This window comes from Uranotaenia lowii, chromosome 3 (genome assembly GCF_029784155.1).
Source record: "Uranotaenia lowii strain MFRU-FL chromosome 3, ASM2978415v1, whole genome shotgun sequence".
Taxonomy (NCBI): Eukaryota; Metazoa; Arthropoda; class Insecta; order Diptera; family Culicidae; genus Uranotaenia; species Uranotaenia lowii.
The window spans coordinates 30680985-30699104 of record NC_073693.1 but is presented as its reverse complement, the minus strand read 5'-3'; the positions used below and the strand labels follow the sequence as shown (position 1 = coordinate 30699104).

The 18120-nt window shown below is 37.7% G+C and overlaps 2 protein-coding genes across 6 annotated transcripts in view; one reads left to right on the top strand and one right to left on the bottom strand.

Moving 5' to 3' along the window:
* The window catches only part of LOC129755760 (uncharacterized), a 25842-nt gene extending 7722 nt beyond the window's left edge, over positions 1–18120 (bottom strand). The window contains exons 1-5 of one of the 5 annotated variants that reach the window (XM_055752395.1): positions 7898–18120; positions 7610–7832; positions 7273–7486; positions 6377–6413; positions 248–6323 (exon numbers count right to left, since the gene is read on the bottom strand). In XM_055752395.1, coding sequence (XP_055608370.1) covers positions 15616–17274 — 1659 coding nt within the window. In that variant the 5' untranslated portion in view covers positions 17275–18120 and the 3' untranslated portion in view covers positions 248–6323; positions 6377–6413; positions 7273–7486; positions 7610–7832; positions 7898–15615. Of the gene's footprint in view, positions 1–247; positions 6414–7272; positions 7487–7609; positions 7833–7893 lie in introns of all 5 variants that reach the window. The other 4 variants (XM_055752393.1, XM_055752392.1, XM_055752394.1 and 1 more) reach the window with 4 other exon arrangements.
* LOC129752062 (eukaryotic translation initiation factor 4E-like) lies at positions 3598–4011 on the top strand. Its single transcript, XM_055747859.1, has one exon. It carries the CDS (start codon positions 3598–3600, stop codon positions 4009–4011), a length of 414 nt encoding a protein of 137 aa, XP_055603834.1.

Genomic DNA, 18120 nt, shown 5'->3' with positions numbered 1-18120 from the left:
TTGGACTTTTGATTTACTCGTAGAATTTGTGGTTTCCTGACGACTAAGTTCAACTGCAAGAATTAGAGATAATAAGCATTACGAGAGGTGCGAGGAGCGCTACGGAACGTGCTAGAGGTGTGAGAGGAGCCACGATGTGTGCGAATGTTATTTGTGCAAAGTGGTACGGTTCGCAAAATGTTGTTGCGTGCAAAGTGCTGCGGTCCTCATGTGCTGGAAAATGATATGCTGAATTCAGAATATTTACTTCAGTACTTCAGCTGCTATTTTAGCACTGATAAGCTGATATATTCAATTCTCCCTGCGTAAGAGAAAATTGTTCATCGCCCAGAGCTCCTGGCGCCAACTATAGCTCATCATTCCCTAAGCTTCGTTTCCCGATCATGTAATGATACCAATAGCTAAATTTCGATTTTTTTTTTGTAAATCATTCAATTTTCATTTGACAATTCGAAAATATTTTTTATGAAGAGTTATGTAACTCAGTTAGTTTAAATTTTAGTTTCAATGTTTCAGAAAATTCCATTCTTATTGAAGAAGGGTGTATGATCTTTTGAAAATATTATCCAAAGGTGAAATTTGAAAAAAATTTAGATGATCTTAAAAATATATCTATTATATAAAATTCTCTTGTAACGGTGTTTGTAGTACTACTCCTCCGAAATTACCTAAAAGATACAAGTGAAATTATTTTTAGAATATTTTGTGGGCATGCGAATCGGTTTATATTGAATAAAAATAACAAAAAGTGGCATCAATTGTCCGTTATAATTAAATTTGTAGTTTTTTGAATCAAATTAAAGTCATGACATCCATTTTCGGAGATTTTCTTTACTTCGGGCGCAGGCCGATTTGTTATTTGTCTCCATGGTCGTCCAAGGCGTCGCAAGCAAACACCAAGAAAGGATGGTAACGATGGCATAGCATACTGATTAGTTGAAATATTTGGGCGCGCATTTCTAAACCAAGCATAATTTCAATGCATGTGGTAGCGATATGAAGCCTAGATGTGTTTTTTTTCTTCTTGATTCCTAGATCATTTGTACAGCACATAGTAATGACACCCAGATTGATATTTTGCCGATCAAATCAATACCATTTAAACAATTAAAAACAATAAAACTATTTTAAGTTCAGCAGAAATTGTTGTCTGAAAATATGAATTTAGTACTGATGCATATTAAATTATGGTATGACTCTTTGCGGACATTTGAAAAAAAGAAAGTGGGAAGATTTATTTACAATTTTTTAATCCAATACCCCTAGAAACATTTTTCGAACATGTACAAATGTGCTTAACTGAAAATGTTTCGGATGCTTTTAAATTTGCAGAGCAACAACAAAATCCATTGAGGATGAACAGACACATGAACTGAACAAGAGCCTGTCCTTTAAAAAAGATTATATAGGATTGATGTTTATTTTAAGGCCTAATGCAAAGAACTTTTTGATTTTCTGCAAGCATAAGTGAAATTTATCAATAAAAATGAAAGAATTTTCAGTTAAAAGATACACTTGAGCAAGTGCAAACGTTCAGCATTTATAAAACAACTAGCTGACCCGGTAAACTTCGTTTTACCATCTAATGTATAAATCATAATAAATGTTTAATTCCATCTACACGTCCTTAACTTCATCGTGCTCGCGAATCGATTCTTATGGAAGTCGTAACAAAATTGTACGGCTAGTGTCCCTTTTAAAGTTGAATTTGTATTGGGACCACCTTGCATAAAAAGTGAGCTTCTTGAAACTATTATACAAACCATCTCTGACCCAAAAAACCCTCGGATACCAAATTTCACTTCATTTCGACCGACCATTCAAACGTGATGTTGTTACAAAGAAAACGCCTCCATTTTTATATATAAGATGTGAAGAGGTAACTTTGTATGGGGACCCTCCTTTCATAAAAAGTGAGATTCTTGAAACTATTATACAAACCATCTCTGTCCCGAAAAACCCTCGGATACCAAATTTCACTTCATTCCGACCGACCATTCATACGTGATGTTGTTACAAAGAAAACGCCTCCATTTTTATATATAAGATGTGCAGAGATAACTTTGTATGGGGACCCCTCTTTAATAAAAAGTGAGATTCTTGAAACTATTATACAAACCATCTCTGACCCAAAAAACCCTCGGATACCAAATTTCACTTCATTCCGACCGACCATTCATACGTGATGTTATCACAAAGAAAACGCCTCCATTTTTATATATAAGATTATAAATTACTCATGTATACATGTTCACATTATTTCTTCATCTTTAAATCTTTGAGCCCAATTAAACAATCTGACTAAATAAACTCAACTTTTTTTTTAATTCATTCACAGAAAAACTGTTTACAGGTTCACTGTTTGTTTACACAGAATGACGACCTTGAGAAACCATCTGTTACAAATGGCGCCCAACTAAATCGAACCACTTTGATTATTAGTTCGACAAATTTTAGGGACTTTGCGTCCACTTACAATTATTATGATTTTTAATATTCGATAATTGTACTTATCATTATTTCATTATTGCTCTTCTCGTATATCACACCATATTATTGTGTAATCATAAGTATCGTGTTATTTATTCGATATTGTTGTGAATTAAAATTTACTTTAATTATTTATTTACATTGCAATACATCATGCACAGTTATCAAGGGGGTTACCAAGGAAAAATCAAAAGGAACGCGATCTGGAGGCGCGGTATAACCTCTATTCCGGGCCCTTGGTAATTAAGAGGATTAAATCCCTCTTTTCCTGAGATAACTGTTGCTTTTAGTTCTGTTTAGTCCTCACTGTAAAATCACAGCTATTATTCTCTTCAATGGCTACATGATTTAATATGCTTGTTTTGCTGCTTGGGTGAAAGTCTTTTAGTCGTTTGGTTCAGGATTCGAGGAAATTTTTGCCAGGTCTGCTGGTATAGATCGACATCATTTGCCAAGATATGTTGGCGTTGAGTTTCGTCTTTAGTTTTAGTTAAATCTTTGCCATAATTCGTTGGCGTAAAGATATTTTTGCCAAGATTCGTTGGCTTTGAGTTTATTATGATGTGTTTATGTATTATGTATTTATGTATTAAGTTTTAGACACCTCTGCAGTAGGTGTTACGCTTCCGAGGTATGCTCGGAATGTAGTCGATCATTTCTTTCCCTCGAACTCCTTGTGGCGTGGTTTTGAAATTTTCATGGATTTCTATCATAATCCATGAAAATTTCTACCAAAGCAGCAATGTTGTGTTACAGTTGAATTTTAGAGCTTTTGTTATGGTGTGATTTGAGCAAAAATAGAGTTAGAAAACCCAACCCTAATCAAAAACAAATCAACTTGTTCGACCAGATTTGGCCCACTGTATCGAACTTTAAAAAGAAAAACCCGACAGCCCACAGTCCACGAAAAACGGAAAAAAAAAGAAAAATAACTGTCATCGGATATTTCCGGACATCGGTCGAGGCTGCGACAAGACGAAGCTCGAAAAAGTGTGGCGGATTTCCCGCGAAAAGCCCCAGCGAAGCAAAATTTTCCTGTCCCCTGTTTCAATCAACGTGTCTGGACAGACATTTCGACGAGCTGACGAGCTGAGCCGATTTGCAATCATGGCTGGCGAAACCGATGAGGAGGTTGAGCGACGACGGGGGAGCGCCGAGCAAAATCATACCGAGCAGTACGGCATCGTCGATCCGGATCGCATCATCAAGAATCCGCTGCAATTCCAGTGGACGCTCTGGTATCAGGAACCGGATAAGAACAAGTCGTGGGGAGACAATCTGAACGAGGTGGCCACCGTCGGTACCGTTGAGGACTTCTGGAGATTGTACAACCAAATCAGGAGCCCGTCGGACCTGAAGACCGGGTGCGATTATTCGATGTTCAAGCAGGGCATTCGCACCATGTGGGAAGACGAGAAGAATTTCCGCGGCGGCCGGTGGGTGATCAACGTGCTCCAGCAGCAGCGCCAAGAACGGGATGAAATTGCGATTTGGACCTCCACCGTCATGAGAAAGCCGTAAGTCGATTTTTTTTACCACGTCCGAACCATCATTGTGATGAAGGAGGTTGGGTGGGTGAAATAAAAGTGGCCATTAGAAAATTTTAAATTATGTTCTCGTTTTTCATTGTGGCGACGACCTTGAGAAACCATCTGTTACAATTTTTTTTTATATGTTTTTATTGTGACCTGAAAATGTCGAAAATGATATTAACTCCTGTCATTTCACACGGTGAAACAAGTGGCAACGCGCCTTTTAGTCATGAAACATATACCTTTGAAGAATTATTTCTCCAAAATGATCAGAAAGGGTATACCGAATGTTAAATCTGAAGCGGATATTCAAAATTATTAAATGTCTTTGTAAATGAAGGTCTTATGGTAAAACAGTGTTCAGTGAAATTGAAGTACCAAGCATTATTTTATTCTGGGGAAAAACTACAGATATATCAATGAAAGTTGATAAAAAAGACAAACAGGAAAAAGTATTCAATTTATTTTAAAGTCTTTACACTGACGCATCTGAAAAAGAGCAATGTGTTTTCACTTGCACCTTTACTTAGATATTTCTTTTTGAAAGAATATGAAAGTTGAACTGTGATGATAGCCGAAAGACACTTATATGTTTTTAAAGGTTTCGAGGTATATGTACGCATGAAAACTTCCAAAAAAAAAAACGAATGAACTCATGGAATCATTGTAGCCTTAACATGTTAGCTCTTTTCGATCTATTTAATTTTCAAAAACCTCAATGTTTCAGTTAGAACCTTAAAAAACAATGGATTAAATTGGCAGATATGCCCATTAGGACAAAAATGCAAATAAAATTGCTGTAATTCGGTTGAATATAAAAAAATCTTAACATACTTTTTCCTCCTTTCAAATCCGATCGTTTTTTTTATTAATTGGGTAAATGTACAAAGGAATTTAATAAGCATTATTTGCTGAAATAAATAATAAAACGGTAAACTTTTTTTGACATGGTTTTGATGAAAATATGGATATTATTTAATTACCACTGCTTCCAAGGGTGAAAATAGTGAACAAAAAGCTGCTTGAAAATGGTTAGTAAAAAATGTTCTCTCCGAAGAAACTCGGGAGCTGAAAGTACTGCGTTAAGGCTGCCACACAATACAGCGTCAATCGTCGCGTCGCGTTGACATTTAATTTTGAGGATGCCATTTTCCGTTTGAGTCGCCACAATGGTGCGTCGCGTCAGCGAAGGCATTGTACTAAAACGCAAAACTTGTTCTAAACGGCAGCGTTTTCGAGCGTCGACGTTTTGGTTTTGAAAAATATCAAAATTTAAGCGCGTCAGCATGGGTTTGAACTATTCGTATTTGATATTTTTCGTCAAAGATTGACACAAACAGATTCAAAAATCATATCATCGTCATTTTATCTCTTCGATGATACACATTTGTTGAAAAACGTCATTGAAATTTATTTTTAACATTATATAATGATAATGATGAAATTACATATAAAGCGTTTTTTAGAAATATTAACTTGATTTGTATGTTCCCGTTTTTTTTAAATAAAAATAAATGAAACATTTTGCGTTGGAGTTTGCGAGTTTTCTCTCAATATTTCCCTGTCAGCCCTGTCAGTGGACGCTATATTGTGGTGCGAAAATTGTAGAGTGCGTCGCGGCAGCGTTTTAGTACACAACGACGGCGTTGACAGCTGACGTGACGCGACGGACGACGCTGTATTGTGTGGCAGCCTTTAGGCATAATATTGGGCAAATACTCCTTAAATGGTCCCGATATTCAAAATTCTTTTTCTATAAAGTTTCATCTAATATATAAAGATGAGTTGGACTATATATGTTTGTTTGTTTGTATGCACCTTATACAAATCCACACCGCTGAACCGATCAGCCTGAAATTTGGTACAGAGATGTAGTTGAACCAGGGTAAGGTTTTACACACAAAACTTTCGAGGCCGGAATTTAGCAAAATTTTGCTCAAATTTGACCAGCTAGAAAGTTAGCAATCAATTTAGCAAAAAAAAAATTACTGAGAATTTAGCAAAATTGAAAAAAGTGTCTGGACTAAATGTTTACTACTTTTTTAGTTAATAAAATAATTGTTTGCTAAAATATGAGCAAGTTTTTTGTTTTGAAGAATTACTAGAATTTGAGTAAATTTTCAATTTTTTCGTTGGTTGGATTGTTATTTGCAAATAGAAAGAAAAGTTTTGCAATTTTGTAATAAATTTATTTTCAAACGATTTTCTCCACACTCCATGCTTCCGAATTCGGGCCTCAAGTAAAACATTGCTCTTCTTCTGGTCATTTGTAGAGGTTCTTTTTTAGTATCCAGTAGAGCCCTATAAAGAAAGCCGAATCATTGAGTTGCTTGCCTGCCCATTGATTGGATTACCCGCGAAAAATGGCCTGTTATGGTTCGGAGACGAAAGCTGGGAATGAGAAATAAAAATTGTTTTAATTAATGCCTTTTTAATTAATTTAATTTTTCATAAGATTTTGTTACAGCTTTAGTTCAAGTTTCGAAACTAACATAATCAGATAACATGATCCAAAATCATGATTTAAATTTTTAAGAAAAAAATATCAGGTCAAATTCAACATCATATTTAAAACAATCATTATGAATTAAATTTGCAGCATGATAAATAATTCAATGTTATGCATAGGGAACCCCTCATAAATAAAATAAAATGTTCTGTAAGATTAATAATTCATAACAATATCATGAGGTTGAAAACTTTAGATTAAGAGTCCGAAAACCACTCCATAAAAAAGAACTTCAGATTCATTCGCGTAACTTGTTCCAGTACAGATCAAGAATCGAATTTGAATTTTAAAAAGCAACATATTCATTTTAGTCTTCACAATAATTCAAATGGTAGCTAAAACTATAGCTCCAAATTAACTTATTTTAGCGTTTATCAAAATAAAAGTGGGAAAAGCTCCAAGAACTTTATTAGAAATGCCTTCAATATACTGGCAAAGTTGCATGTCTACTATTCACCTATTTCCTTCTTTAATTCTCCATAATTTTTTTTTGTTGCTCTAATTGGAAAACAACTCAGCTAGATAAAAATTAAAAGGTACTCGTATTGTATAAAAATATGCAAGAATTCATAATTTTTTTCCTATAACAAACTGAATCGTTTTCGAGAGGTTTTATCTGAAAAATTATGGAAACTGATACTGGGAAATTTTGGCATTAAGAATCTTCGAAAGATTGTTAAAATAATGATTTAAAATTCAGTATGAAAACCAATTAAAATCTATTAAAAACATTCCACATACCGCATTGCACTTGCGTTTGGCCTTGACCTTATTGTGGCGGGGAGCCTAAGACCACCGACCAGCTGATTTGCCATTTCTACGTTATGCCTTCTTCCGCCGATGGCTAGCGATTTCGGTTTCAATGCTTGAATCTTCCGTAGAAATGAAGTTGTCAAGCTCATATATGCCGTGGAATTGCATCGGTAGTTGAGGTTGACCAAATATTACCCAAAACCTGAAAAAAAATCGTGTTGTAGTCTTTTCTTCCAAATCAATTCAATTTTCTTTAAAAAAAAAAAATAAAACAGAAGAGGAACGGATTTTAATCCTATAAAATTGCAAATTTGATGTCACTTACCCAATTCTTCGTAGCAGGTGCTTCCGCAGAACTTTTTTCCTCGACAGTGATGTTGCTGGGGCCAACAATTTCACTGCCGATCGATTTGAATGGTCTTTTCACAAGCAGCTTGGACTTCGGATTGAGGTTCTGATGGGAAAGGAGTGGTTTCATCGGATCCGGTTAGTTCTGGCTAAAAAAAATCAGTAGCTGTTCTGCGAAATGGTGTTACCTTTTTTCTAGGCTGAAATGGAAAGTTTTTTTGAATTATAGAAAATTTTTAATACAGTTAAAATTACACCTACTAACTTTACCGAGCGAAATTTTCTATTCCAAAGGCGACGGGCCTGCCAAACTGTAGAAACATTTAAGTCTAGAGGAGTTCCCGACTATTTAATGTCCTCCTCCTGTTCTTCGAAAGTTTCTTTCGACCGGATTCTGGCTTTTCTTCTGGGTGCGATCAATTTAATTCCACTTGACACCATGGCAGCTGTGTTGTGGGCCTTTGTCTCGGGAAGACAAGTAGATTGTTGACAAGAAAACAACACTTCATCGACACCGGGAGATTGAGATCTGCTCTGGGATGATCACCCCTGGAATAGATAACAGAATCACCTTCTTATTGGCACACAGATCAACAATTCTTGTTGACGGCAAGTCCTCGACCAAATTGATCGATGGTATTACGTCTTCTATTCTGATTGCAGAAGAACAGAACCAAAATAAACATTTAATTTTACTATTTTCCGTGCTTCAAAATTGCGACCGATTCGAACGAACGAATTACATCCGAAAAAAACTGACAAAACAGCCGGCTGCAGTCGTGGTTTGAGCACAGACTAAAAGTTTGAGTCCATGCTACTGGAAATGCTAAAATGTGTAGCAAGTGGGTATTTTTTACTCAAATTGAGCTTAATTTTCGAAAAGATGGGAAAGTGCTAATTCAAAAGTAAAAAAATATTTTTGCTAACGGAAAGTAACAGCTATTTTTTGCTAAGTGGAGCCCCGAAAGTTTTGTGTGTAGTAATAGTTATGAGCCCCTCCCTCCTAAGAAAAGGGACCCTCCCATACAACTTTCGGTTTTATTCACACGAACCAAAAGTCATGGCACCCATTTCGACAACCGATTTTTTTTCCTTTGGCGGGGTTTTTTTCACCATCACCATGGGCCGGGCATTAGAAATGACCGTCCAGAGTTTACGTGTACTGGAAAGCAAATCAAAGCTTGCTGAGCATTAAAAATTTCAAAGGGGAAATTTTGGCGGGTGTTTTCATTCCTTCTTCTGTTCAAAGCACGTGGTACTGGTACGAGGTATTTGGATGCCATAATGAGCCTACATTTTGAATTGAAAATTACGACCAACCTGTTAAGTATATATTGACTAGAATTGTAGTGGTTTTCAAAGCGGGGTGCTTTGAGAGTCTATAAGAATATACTATCAACTGAAAGTTAAAAGTAATTTGACTTCTTCAGATGGACTGAATGCTGAAAAACTATCGAACAGATTTTTATACATTCCAGGTTATAAGAACAAACTATTTCCATATATTTAGAATCCCTCACAAAGGAAGCAAAAATAATAAAATTCAGAATTATAAGTTGAAGGCTTCGATCTCAACGCTTTGATAGTTGTCAGGGAATTTAAACGAGGAATTAGAAAATTGATAAGATGGTTGGATCTGAGATTTTAAGTCTCAACTTAAAATTCCAATTTCCATTTTCCAATTTATAGTTTTTGAATTATTATTGCTCATCAATGTGTTCAATTCTATCCTCCAATTTTGAGAAGACTTATTTTAGAACCTTTAAGTACTGCGAATTCAATCAAATTATTAAATTTTAACATTGATCACTCCTCTTCACAATAATTAATGGGATGATTGTGTCCAAGAATAGAAACATTGAATTAAAACTCAAATAAAACTTTTTTCATAGCATTGTAATGGTAACTTGGGTTAAGATGATTTGTTTTCGATACCTAACTATCAGTGGAACTTTCAACATTGAAGAACAAGTACTCATAAATCAGTGTGAAATTAGAAAGCGAAAAAGCAAACATGCAATTGAAAACAAGGAAAGTAAGTTTTTCAAATGATTCAACAAGATCCGGAAGTCTGTTTAGAAATTTCAAAGTAAATAGAACTTGGATGTACAGGAAATCTTAAAAAATAAATGATCTCCAGAAGAGATTTTTATTAGATAGGGAATGGGAAAATCATCATTTCTCCAATTTTATCATTTGAAGATAAAAATTTCAAAACGAAATCTATTGAAGCTTCCTAAAATTGGTGGGTGAAGAAATGTTTTTCGCAATACGATGAATAGGCATTCATTGGAAATTATTTTGAAAATCTATTAATTAAAATCTCATAACTATATTTTTTCAATTAAATAAAAACGATAAACACAACAATAAAAACTTTGAAAAGAATAAAAAAAATGTCTTATACTGATGAATATAAAATATATAAAATTTTTAAATGTCAAACGACTTATTTTGATTTATATTTTATGAGAACCCGAGCAAGGCCGGGTAAAATCAGCTAGTATGCAATAAATTCCAGTTAATGAGAAACTTTTGATTCCGATTTCAACCTTAATGTGAACTCGAGCAAAGTGGAGTAAATCAACTAAATGGTATTCAATAAATGAAACATAGATATTATCAATATAAAGTTATTTATGGAACAAGCTACAAAGAGAAGATTTTTTAAGCATGCTGCATGAGTCTTGCCAAGTTTGATGGTCACGTTGAGTGCTGAAAAACTCAAATTTTCAACGGGAAGCTGATACCTGACACCATTCGGCAATATTCAAAGCATCCGACTCAAAGAAAAGTAGATTAAAAGTTTTCCTGTAAGATGCATGTAAGATTGATTGAAGGAAATGTTTTGATAATCTTTGCAAAGACCCGAAGAATTGAGTTAACATTTTTAGGGTTGATTCCCATAGAATTAAGCGTGACAATTCGAGTAAACGGAAAGAAGGAGTTGTAAAAAAAACTAGGACATGTTCACGAGAGCGAGACGCCAAGTTGAACATGGTAATACGAAGTTTACCGGGTATGCTAGTTCTATAATAAAATGCCTAGACTAACTCGTTCACCAGAAGAACCTTTTTTTTAAAGAACTGCGATTTTTTCCTCAATAAGATACAGAACATTTTCGCTTTGAATGTCTTGAAATCTATAACTTTTATTCATTTGCTAAAATTAATTCTTCAAAACTGTCAAACATTAATTCAATTATTTAATGAAATTGTTTTTTAAATTTTAATATCCTTTTAATTGGAATAGTTTTTTTTTTCAAATATGAAGAATCGCTTTTCATATGTAGGCACGTTTGAAATTTTGTTCTTCAAATTTCAAAGCTCAATGAATCTCAAAGTTCTTCGAAATAACAGGTCACCTCATCCGCCATATTGGTTGGCAGATTTCCAGAATTCCGTATTTGTTATGAAAAATAGCGAGCATTGTATTGAATTCTACAGTTTTTCCATAAAAAATATTTTTGATGCCAGTAATTTGTACGCCACTGTCCTCAAATTCATAAATTTGGCTTCCCAGATTTATGAGCTTCTTCAAAAAATACGATTTGGTTTGTGGTTCTGCATGAAATGCGAATGAAACTCGGAAATATCTAACTTATGGTGGAAATTGTAATTACTGGAAACTATTTCCAAGCATATTGTAAGCTTAAAAATGGAAAATATTGCAAGAAGACACATCTAATAGCACAGAGAACAGACGTACAAGCTCGAACAAAAAATCTTCCAAAAAGTGTGTAAAATTTCAAATACTGACATTCAAAAAATACGTTAGAAATTGACTTGAAATAGTGCAATCTATTGTGCCGTTCAAAAGTTACAAATCAAATTTTCAGGTGGCCAGTTTTCGAAAAGGCCCAGCCAAAAGAAACAGAAAAATTGTTCAAAACTATCGTTGGAAATTTTACACAAGTTTCGTGGGCTAGCTTGTATGTCTGTTCTCTGTGCTAATAGTCCTAATAAATCATTTAACACGCAAATTTTGAGTTCATTAACAACTACGTCATCATGCCCGGCGTGGGGGTACGTTCACGCATGATTACGGTACCCTATAATTGAAATTAGAGATGTACCGAATAGTGGTATTCGGCGAACGGCCGAATACCGAATATTGACCTTTTCAACTATTCGGCCAAACGAATATTCGGTCGAATATTCTATTGAGTTTTCAATGAAAAAACCTTAAGCGATTAATTCAATGCTTTCTATTTCTTCCATATTAATGCCCCTCATGTTTTAGTCGATTATTTTCAACCAGATGATATTATCGGATGATGATTTTCGAGATATTTTTTAAGTAGGAGTCTTTCTTATTTTTAAAATGTCACCAATAACTGAAAAGATATGTGATGACTTGTCGCTTTTTGGGCGTTTATCACCAAACAGATTGCGTTCCTGTGAAATCTGGGATAAAACATGTCGAAACAGGTGCAAAGCTATTTGAACTTGCTTCTCTGATATTGAATTAGATGAAGGTCGAATTTGAGCAAGATATCTTTAAAATATTTGTTGATAAGATAGATGATCTTCAACCAATTTTTGAAAAAATTGAACACAAAATCTTAAAATTTTTGAAGAGAAATTTGAGTTTTTTTATTCGAATTAGCAAATAATCTGAGTAAACCCGAGCAAAACTCGGGAAGTATTCAACAATATCTGGATATTCCGTCCAGTTTGACTAATCTGGATTCTTTACTGGATTTATGAGCAAGCCCAAATATACACTGTAAATTTTTGCCTCGATTTCCAGCAAAAAAAATTGCTGGAAACGTTCAGCAATCCAAATTTTTGCTGGAAACCAGCAATCGGTTTTCGAATTGCTGGATTTTTCAGCATTCGGTTATGTGCTTGTCATTTTTGCTGAAAAATCAGCAATCGGTTTTCAAATTGCTGGACTTTCCAGCAATTGACCTAGTTTGCTGGAAAATCAGCAATCGAGTTGTCAATTTGGAGTTTGTTTTTGTTTCGTACGCTGAAGTAAGGTGAGATTCTATTTCACGAATTAAGGTTAAATTAATATAATTATTTTATTTTCCTCTATATTCTAGCAACCAGGCATCAAGTCAAGGGTAAGTTTTTATTGTACAGGTAGATATTCCATAGAAGATACTCATCAAAACTATTTTTACAGGTGGCGGATGATCAACATTTTGGCACAAAGCGGCCACCCCAGAGCCGGTGTGAAAGTTGTGAAAAAAAAGTTTTTTTTTGGAGAATAAATTAATCCCTTATTGAAAATGGGAGAAAATAATTGTATTTATTGCTTATTATATGGACAGCCAATATTAAACTTTAATTTTGAATTGAATATAAATTTCATACTAAATACTGCCGGTTGTGTTGAAAGAAATAGCTGGTTTCCAGCAATCTGGATTACTGATTTTCCAGCAATTTGAATTGCTGGAAACCAGCATTAACGTTTGCTGTTTTTTCCAGCAATTTAAATTGCTGGAAATTTTGCTGGAAAGTCAGCGGGACAAAAACCAGCAAAATTTTGCTGGTTTCCAGCAAAAAAAAATTTGCTGTGTATCTACAATGAAAGATAGGCGGATACACCTTAGATATTATGCTGAAACCATAAGTTTTTAATGATTGTATAGCTTTTGCAACATTACTTTTGGATATTTAATAAATTATCAAAAATTATTTGAAAAAAAATCAAGTCTGTAGAAGATATTCGGCCTATTCGGCCGAATACTTAGCTCAACTATTCGGTGAGCCGAATATTCGGCTTAACGGTTTTTTGGCGATATTCGGCGCCGAATATTCGGCCGACCGAATATTCGGTACATCTCTAATTGAAATACTCTGAATGAATCTAGTCATGTCAACCATCGGGACCTTTATTCACTGGGAGGAAAACATAACAAAAATTGAATACCGTAAACTGGGGGAACTTTGATCAGCGAGATAACTTTGATCAACATGAAATTTTGGCAGATAATCATCATTAACTAACTTACTTAACTTACTTAATGATCCCGCGCCGATCCTCCGGTGCATAGGGCCGTGGTAAAAGACCTCCACTGTTGACGATCCGGAGCCAGCGTCTTCACTTGGTCCCAGTCAAGATTCTCGTCGACAGTTCGGATTTCAGCGGCTAGGCTTCGCCGCCACGAGTTTCTGGGTCTGCCTCTTCTTCGATGACCTTCTGGATTCCAATCTAGCGCCTCTCTGCAAATCTCGTTTTCATCTCTTCGCAGCGTGTGCCCAATCCATCTCCACTTACGTTCCCGAATCTCGATTTCTAGCGCCCTTTGATGACACCGGCGATGTAGTTCCGCATTCGAGATCCAGTTGCCAGGCCACTAAGCGCGGATGATATTCCGCAGGCAGCGGTTTACAAATACTTGCAGTTTTCGCGTCGTTACCGCATATGTGCACCAAGTTTCGCACCCGTACAGCAATACGGATTTGACGTTTGAGTTGAAGATTCGGATTTTCGTTCGTAGAGAGATCTGGCGTGACCGCCAGATGTTTCGGAGACTCGCAAACGCAAATCGAGCCTTTCTGATCCGGGTTTCGATGTCTTTTCTGGCAATGGTCCGAAGATCAATCAAAATAAACACTCAGGATACGTTTCTTATTTGAAACATTCTTACTGTATAATAGGAAAGCGCCTCTTGCAACTGCTTCGCCCGACTGGTATGCAATCTCGATCAGCGCTCCACTCAGCTATGCAAACTGAGTCGCATCATTCAGAATCATCGATTTTGCAAACATCGCATATCAGAGATGAGTGAGATACAAACTGATCCATTCTGAATGTCATTCACTCAGTATCCGCCTGGTTTATTTGAAATCGAAAACACGGCGGAAGTGAACATCTTTCCCTCACAAAGACAACTACAATTTGATTTTATTCTTACTGGTGTAAAAAAAACGCTGTAAATTCAAATAAATTTATTAATTGGCTATGTTTAAAAACAAACAACACTTGCTAATGATCGGTTGAATGTATCACTCACTCACTTCCTGAACCATTCACTCCTGATCCTAGACGAACATGATTCGCCATATGCATCGCTCTTTGGTGAGAATCCAATTGGATGATAGTGCTGCACTGTTTTGACAGCAAGCATCGTGCGAGATGATTTATATGTTAGCGATGAATAGAACGAACGATGATCGGATAGGTCCAGTAGCAATCAATAACAAAACCCGATCGCTATTCGTTCAGTTGCGAAGTGCAATCAGGGACATTCATTGAAAATGAGTGAAATTCGGAACCCTGTTTTCTGGTACCACCATCAGGCATTATCTGGCTACCAAGATACTGGAAGCACTCCCCTTTCTCAACTTTTTGCCCAGCTACCATGAAACTGGAGGGATTTTCTGTGTTGATCTCCATCGACTTGGTCTTTCCGACATTGACTTTGAGACCTGCTGCCTTGGAACTTTCGGTGAGGTCGTCGAGTTTGCTCTGCATATCTGGTTGTGTTTGGGCGAGCAAAACAATATCGTCAGCCAGGTCAAGGTCGTTCAGTTGCTCCATTGTTGAAGGATTCCACGGCAATCCTCGGTTCGGTGCACAGTCAATCGATCCAATCAGAATCTCATCCATTAAGATTAGAAAAAGTAGCGGTGATAGGATACATCCTTGTCTCACTCCAGCAGTTACCGGGATTGGTTCGGACAAGACACCGTCGTGCAAGACCTTGCACGAAAATGCCTCGTATTGTGCTTCGATGAGATGGACTAGTTTCTCTGGTACTCCTCTTCGCCTTAGAGCCGCCCAGATGTTTTCATGGTTAAGTCGGTCGAATGCTTTTTCGAAATCAACGAACACCAGCAGAAGAGAGTCCTGGAATTCGTTGATTTGTTCCAGTATGATTCGTAGCGTTGTGATGTGGTCCACACATGATCGTCCGGATCGGAATCCAGCTTGTTGCCGTCGGAGTGTAGCGTCGATTTTCTCCTGGATCCTGTTCAGGATCACTTTGCAGAGTACTTTGAGGGTTGTACAGATCAAAGTTATACCTCACCAGTTACCGCACTCTGTCAGGTCCCCTTTCTTTGGGACTTTTACGAGGATACCCTGCATCCAGTCGGCCGGGAATGTTGCAGTATCCCAGATTTCAGCGTAAAGACGGTGCAACATTTGTGCTGATAGGGCAGGGTCGGCTTTCAGCATTTCAGCAGGGATGCAATCGATCCCAGGTGCTTTGTTGGATTTCATGTTTTTGATTGCCGCTTCTATTTCAGCCAGCGAGGGCGCTTCCGAGTTGACGCCATTTATGCGACTCACTGTTGGCGCTTCGAGCTGCGGGTTCTGTTGGCCATCGCTATGCGTGATTCGGAAGAGTTGTTCGAAGTGCTCAGTCCATCGTTTGAGCTGATCTGTTCGATCGGTCAATAACTGACCTGCTCGGTCTTTCAGCGGCATTCTTGCATTAATCCTCGCACCACTGAGGCGGCGAGAAATGTCATATAGTAATCGGATATCTCCATTGGCGGCGGCTCTTTCTCCCTCTTCGGCTAGGGAGTTTGTCCAGGCTCTCTTGTCTCGTCTACAAGCTCGTTTAACTGCCTTTTCCAGCTCCGCATATCGTAAGCGGGCGGCTGCTTTGGCTGACCCGGTACATGCCTGCTCAATTCCGACTTTCGCCTTTCTCCGATCATCGACCATCCTCCAAGTTTCATCTGACATCCATTCACTCCTTCTTCCACAAACTTTACCGAGAGTACCATGGCTCGTCGTGATAAAGGCATTCTTGATTTCACACCACTGTTCTTCGACTGTTCCGTCTGTCAGCAGCTCCGAGGCTCGGGATTCTAGCTCTTCAACGTATGCCCTTTTCACCTCTGGATTCTCCAACCGGCGGACGTCGTATCGACACCCGACTTTCTCCTCGCGCCGTTGGACACGCGCAACTCTCAGTCGTATCTCGCCAAGGACGAGGTGATGGTCAGATGCAATGTCTGCGCTTCGTTTGTTGCGAACATCAAGAAGGCTCCTTCTCCATTTTCGGCTGATGCAGATGTGGTCAATTTGATTTTCTGTTCGGCCATCTCGGGATACCCAAGTGACTTTATGTGCTGGTCGATGGGGGAAGAGCGATCCACCGATCACCATGTTGTTGTTGCCACAAAATTCTACAAACAGCTCTCCGTTTTCGCTCATCTGTCCTAGACCATGGCGCCCCATGATGCGCTCAAGGTCCTGATTGTCGGAGCCAATCTTTGCGTTGAAGTCGCCCAAGTGGATTTGAATGTCACCCTTCGGAATTTTCTCTACCACGCTGTTCAGTTGACTGTAAAACTGCTCTTTCTCCTGCAAGTCGGCAACGTCAGTTGGCGCATAACACTGGACCATTGTAAGGTTTCTAACCCGTGTTCTGAATCTGGCTACGATTATTCTTTCGTTTATCGGTTCCCATCTAATGAGGGCCGCGTAGGCCTGCGGGCTTAACAGGAAACCAACTCCTCGTTCCCGAGTAGCATGTTCTCCTCGTATGCCAGAGTAAAGCAGGACTTGCCCGGATTGTGTCTTGTGTTCTCCAGTATTAGGCCAACGGACTTCGCTCAGTCCCAGAATTTCAAGTTTGAGGCGGCTAGCCTCTCTAGCCAGTTGTTCCAGTTTGCCTTGTTGGGCAAGGGTTAAAACGTTCCAAGTTCCAATTCGTGTCCGTGTTTTCATGCTAAAAGTCGTCGCCAAAGTTCCAGGTCGGTCATTTCTTTCGGATTCCGTAACAATTTCTGAGTCGGGAGCAGTAGATTGTTAGCCTAAAGTCCCTATCCCGCGATGGGGCTGCCATCTTGGACTTAGCTGGCGAGAGCCGCATTTCATAAATTCAGCCGCTTGCTGCAAGACAGACGCTGTTTGAGCCGCCCCTGACCTGGAGAACAGACGCTCGGTTGTTGTTGCACGCCGCCCCTGACCTGGGGAACAGACGCGTGCGGCCACCTTCTCAGTCTGCATGCGACCAAAGCATCCACCGGGGTTGGGTACCCTATCTCCGCTTAGGTTACTCGCACCCCAGCCGGCACCACGGGGAGGTAGAGATAGGAGTTGTGAATAAGAGGTGATATGACCACTATGGGGTCTCGTGTTGCACATTATCCACCGTTTACCAGCCAAGTTAAAATATCTGAAAACTGTTTACTATGTTTGAAAGCCTTTATAAGCTAAATTTGGTGATCATTTGGAGATTTTTTACATTAATTAAAATATTATTTGTAATTCATAAAATATCTGGTTTTTTGAAGGCTCACAAACAAACATCTCTCCTGATCAAATTTAAGCATTTAGGAGCAAATGGGTTGTGTTATGTGAAAGTTCAACTTTTTTCTTGGTTTAAGCTAAGTTTAAGAGTTATTCCAAAAATTATCATCAAATGACCATAAAATTTGAAAAAAGAGATAATTTTCATGAAAAAGCCCGTAAAGAAAAACTGGCTTAAAACCCTATCAAATGGTTTAGTTTGAAGAAAAAAAGAACATGGGAACAGTGCGAGGATTTAGGAAATTGCATAAAGATAAAATT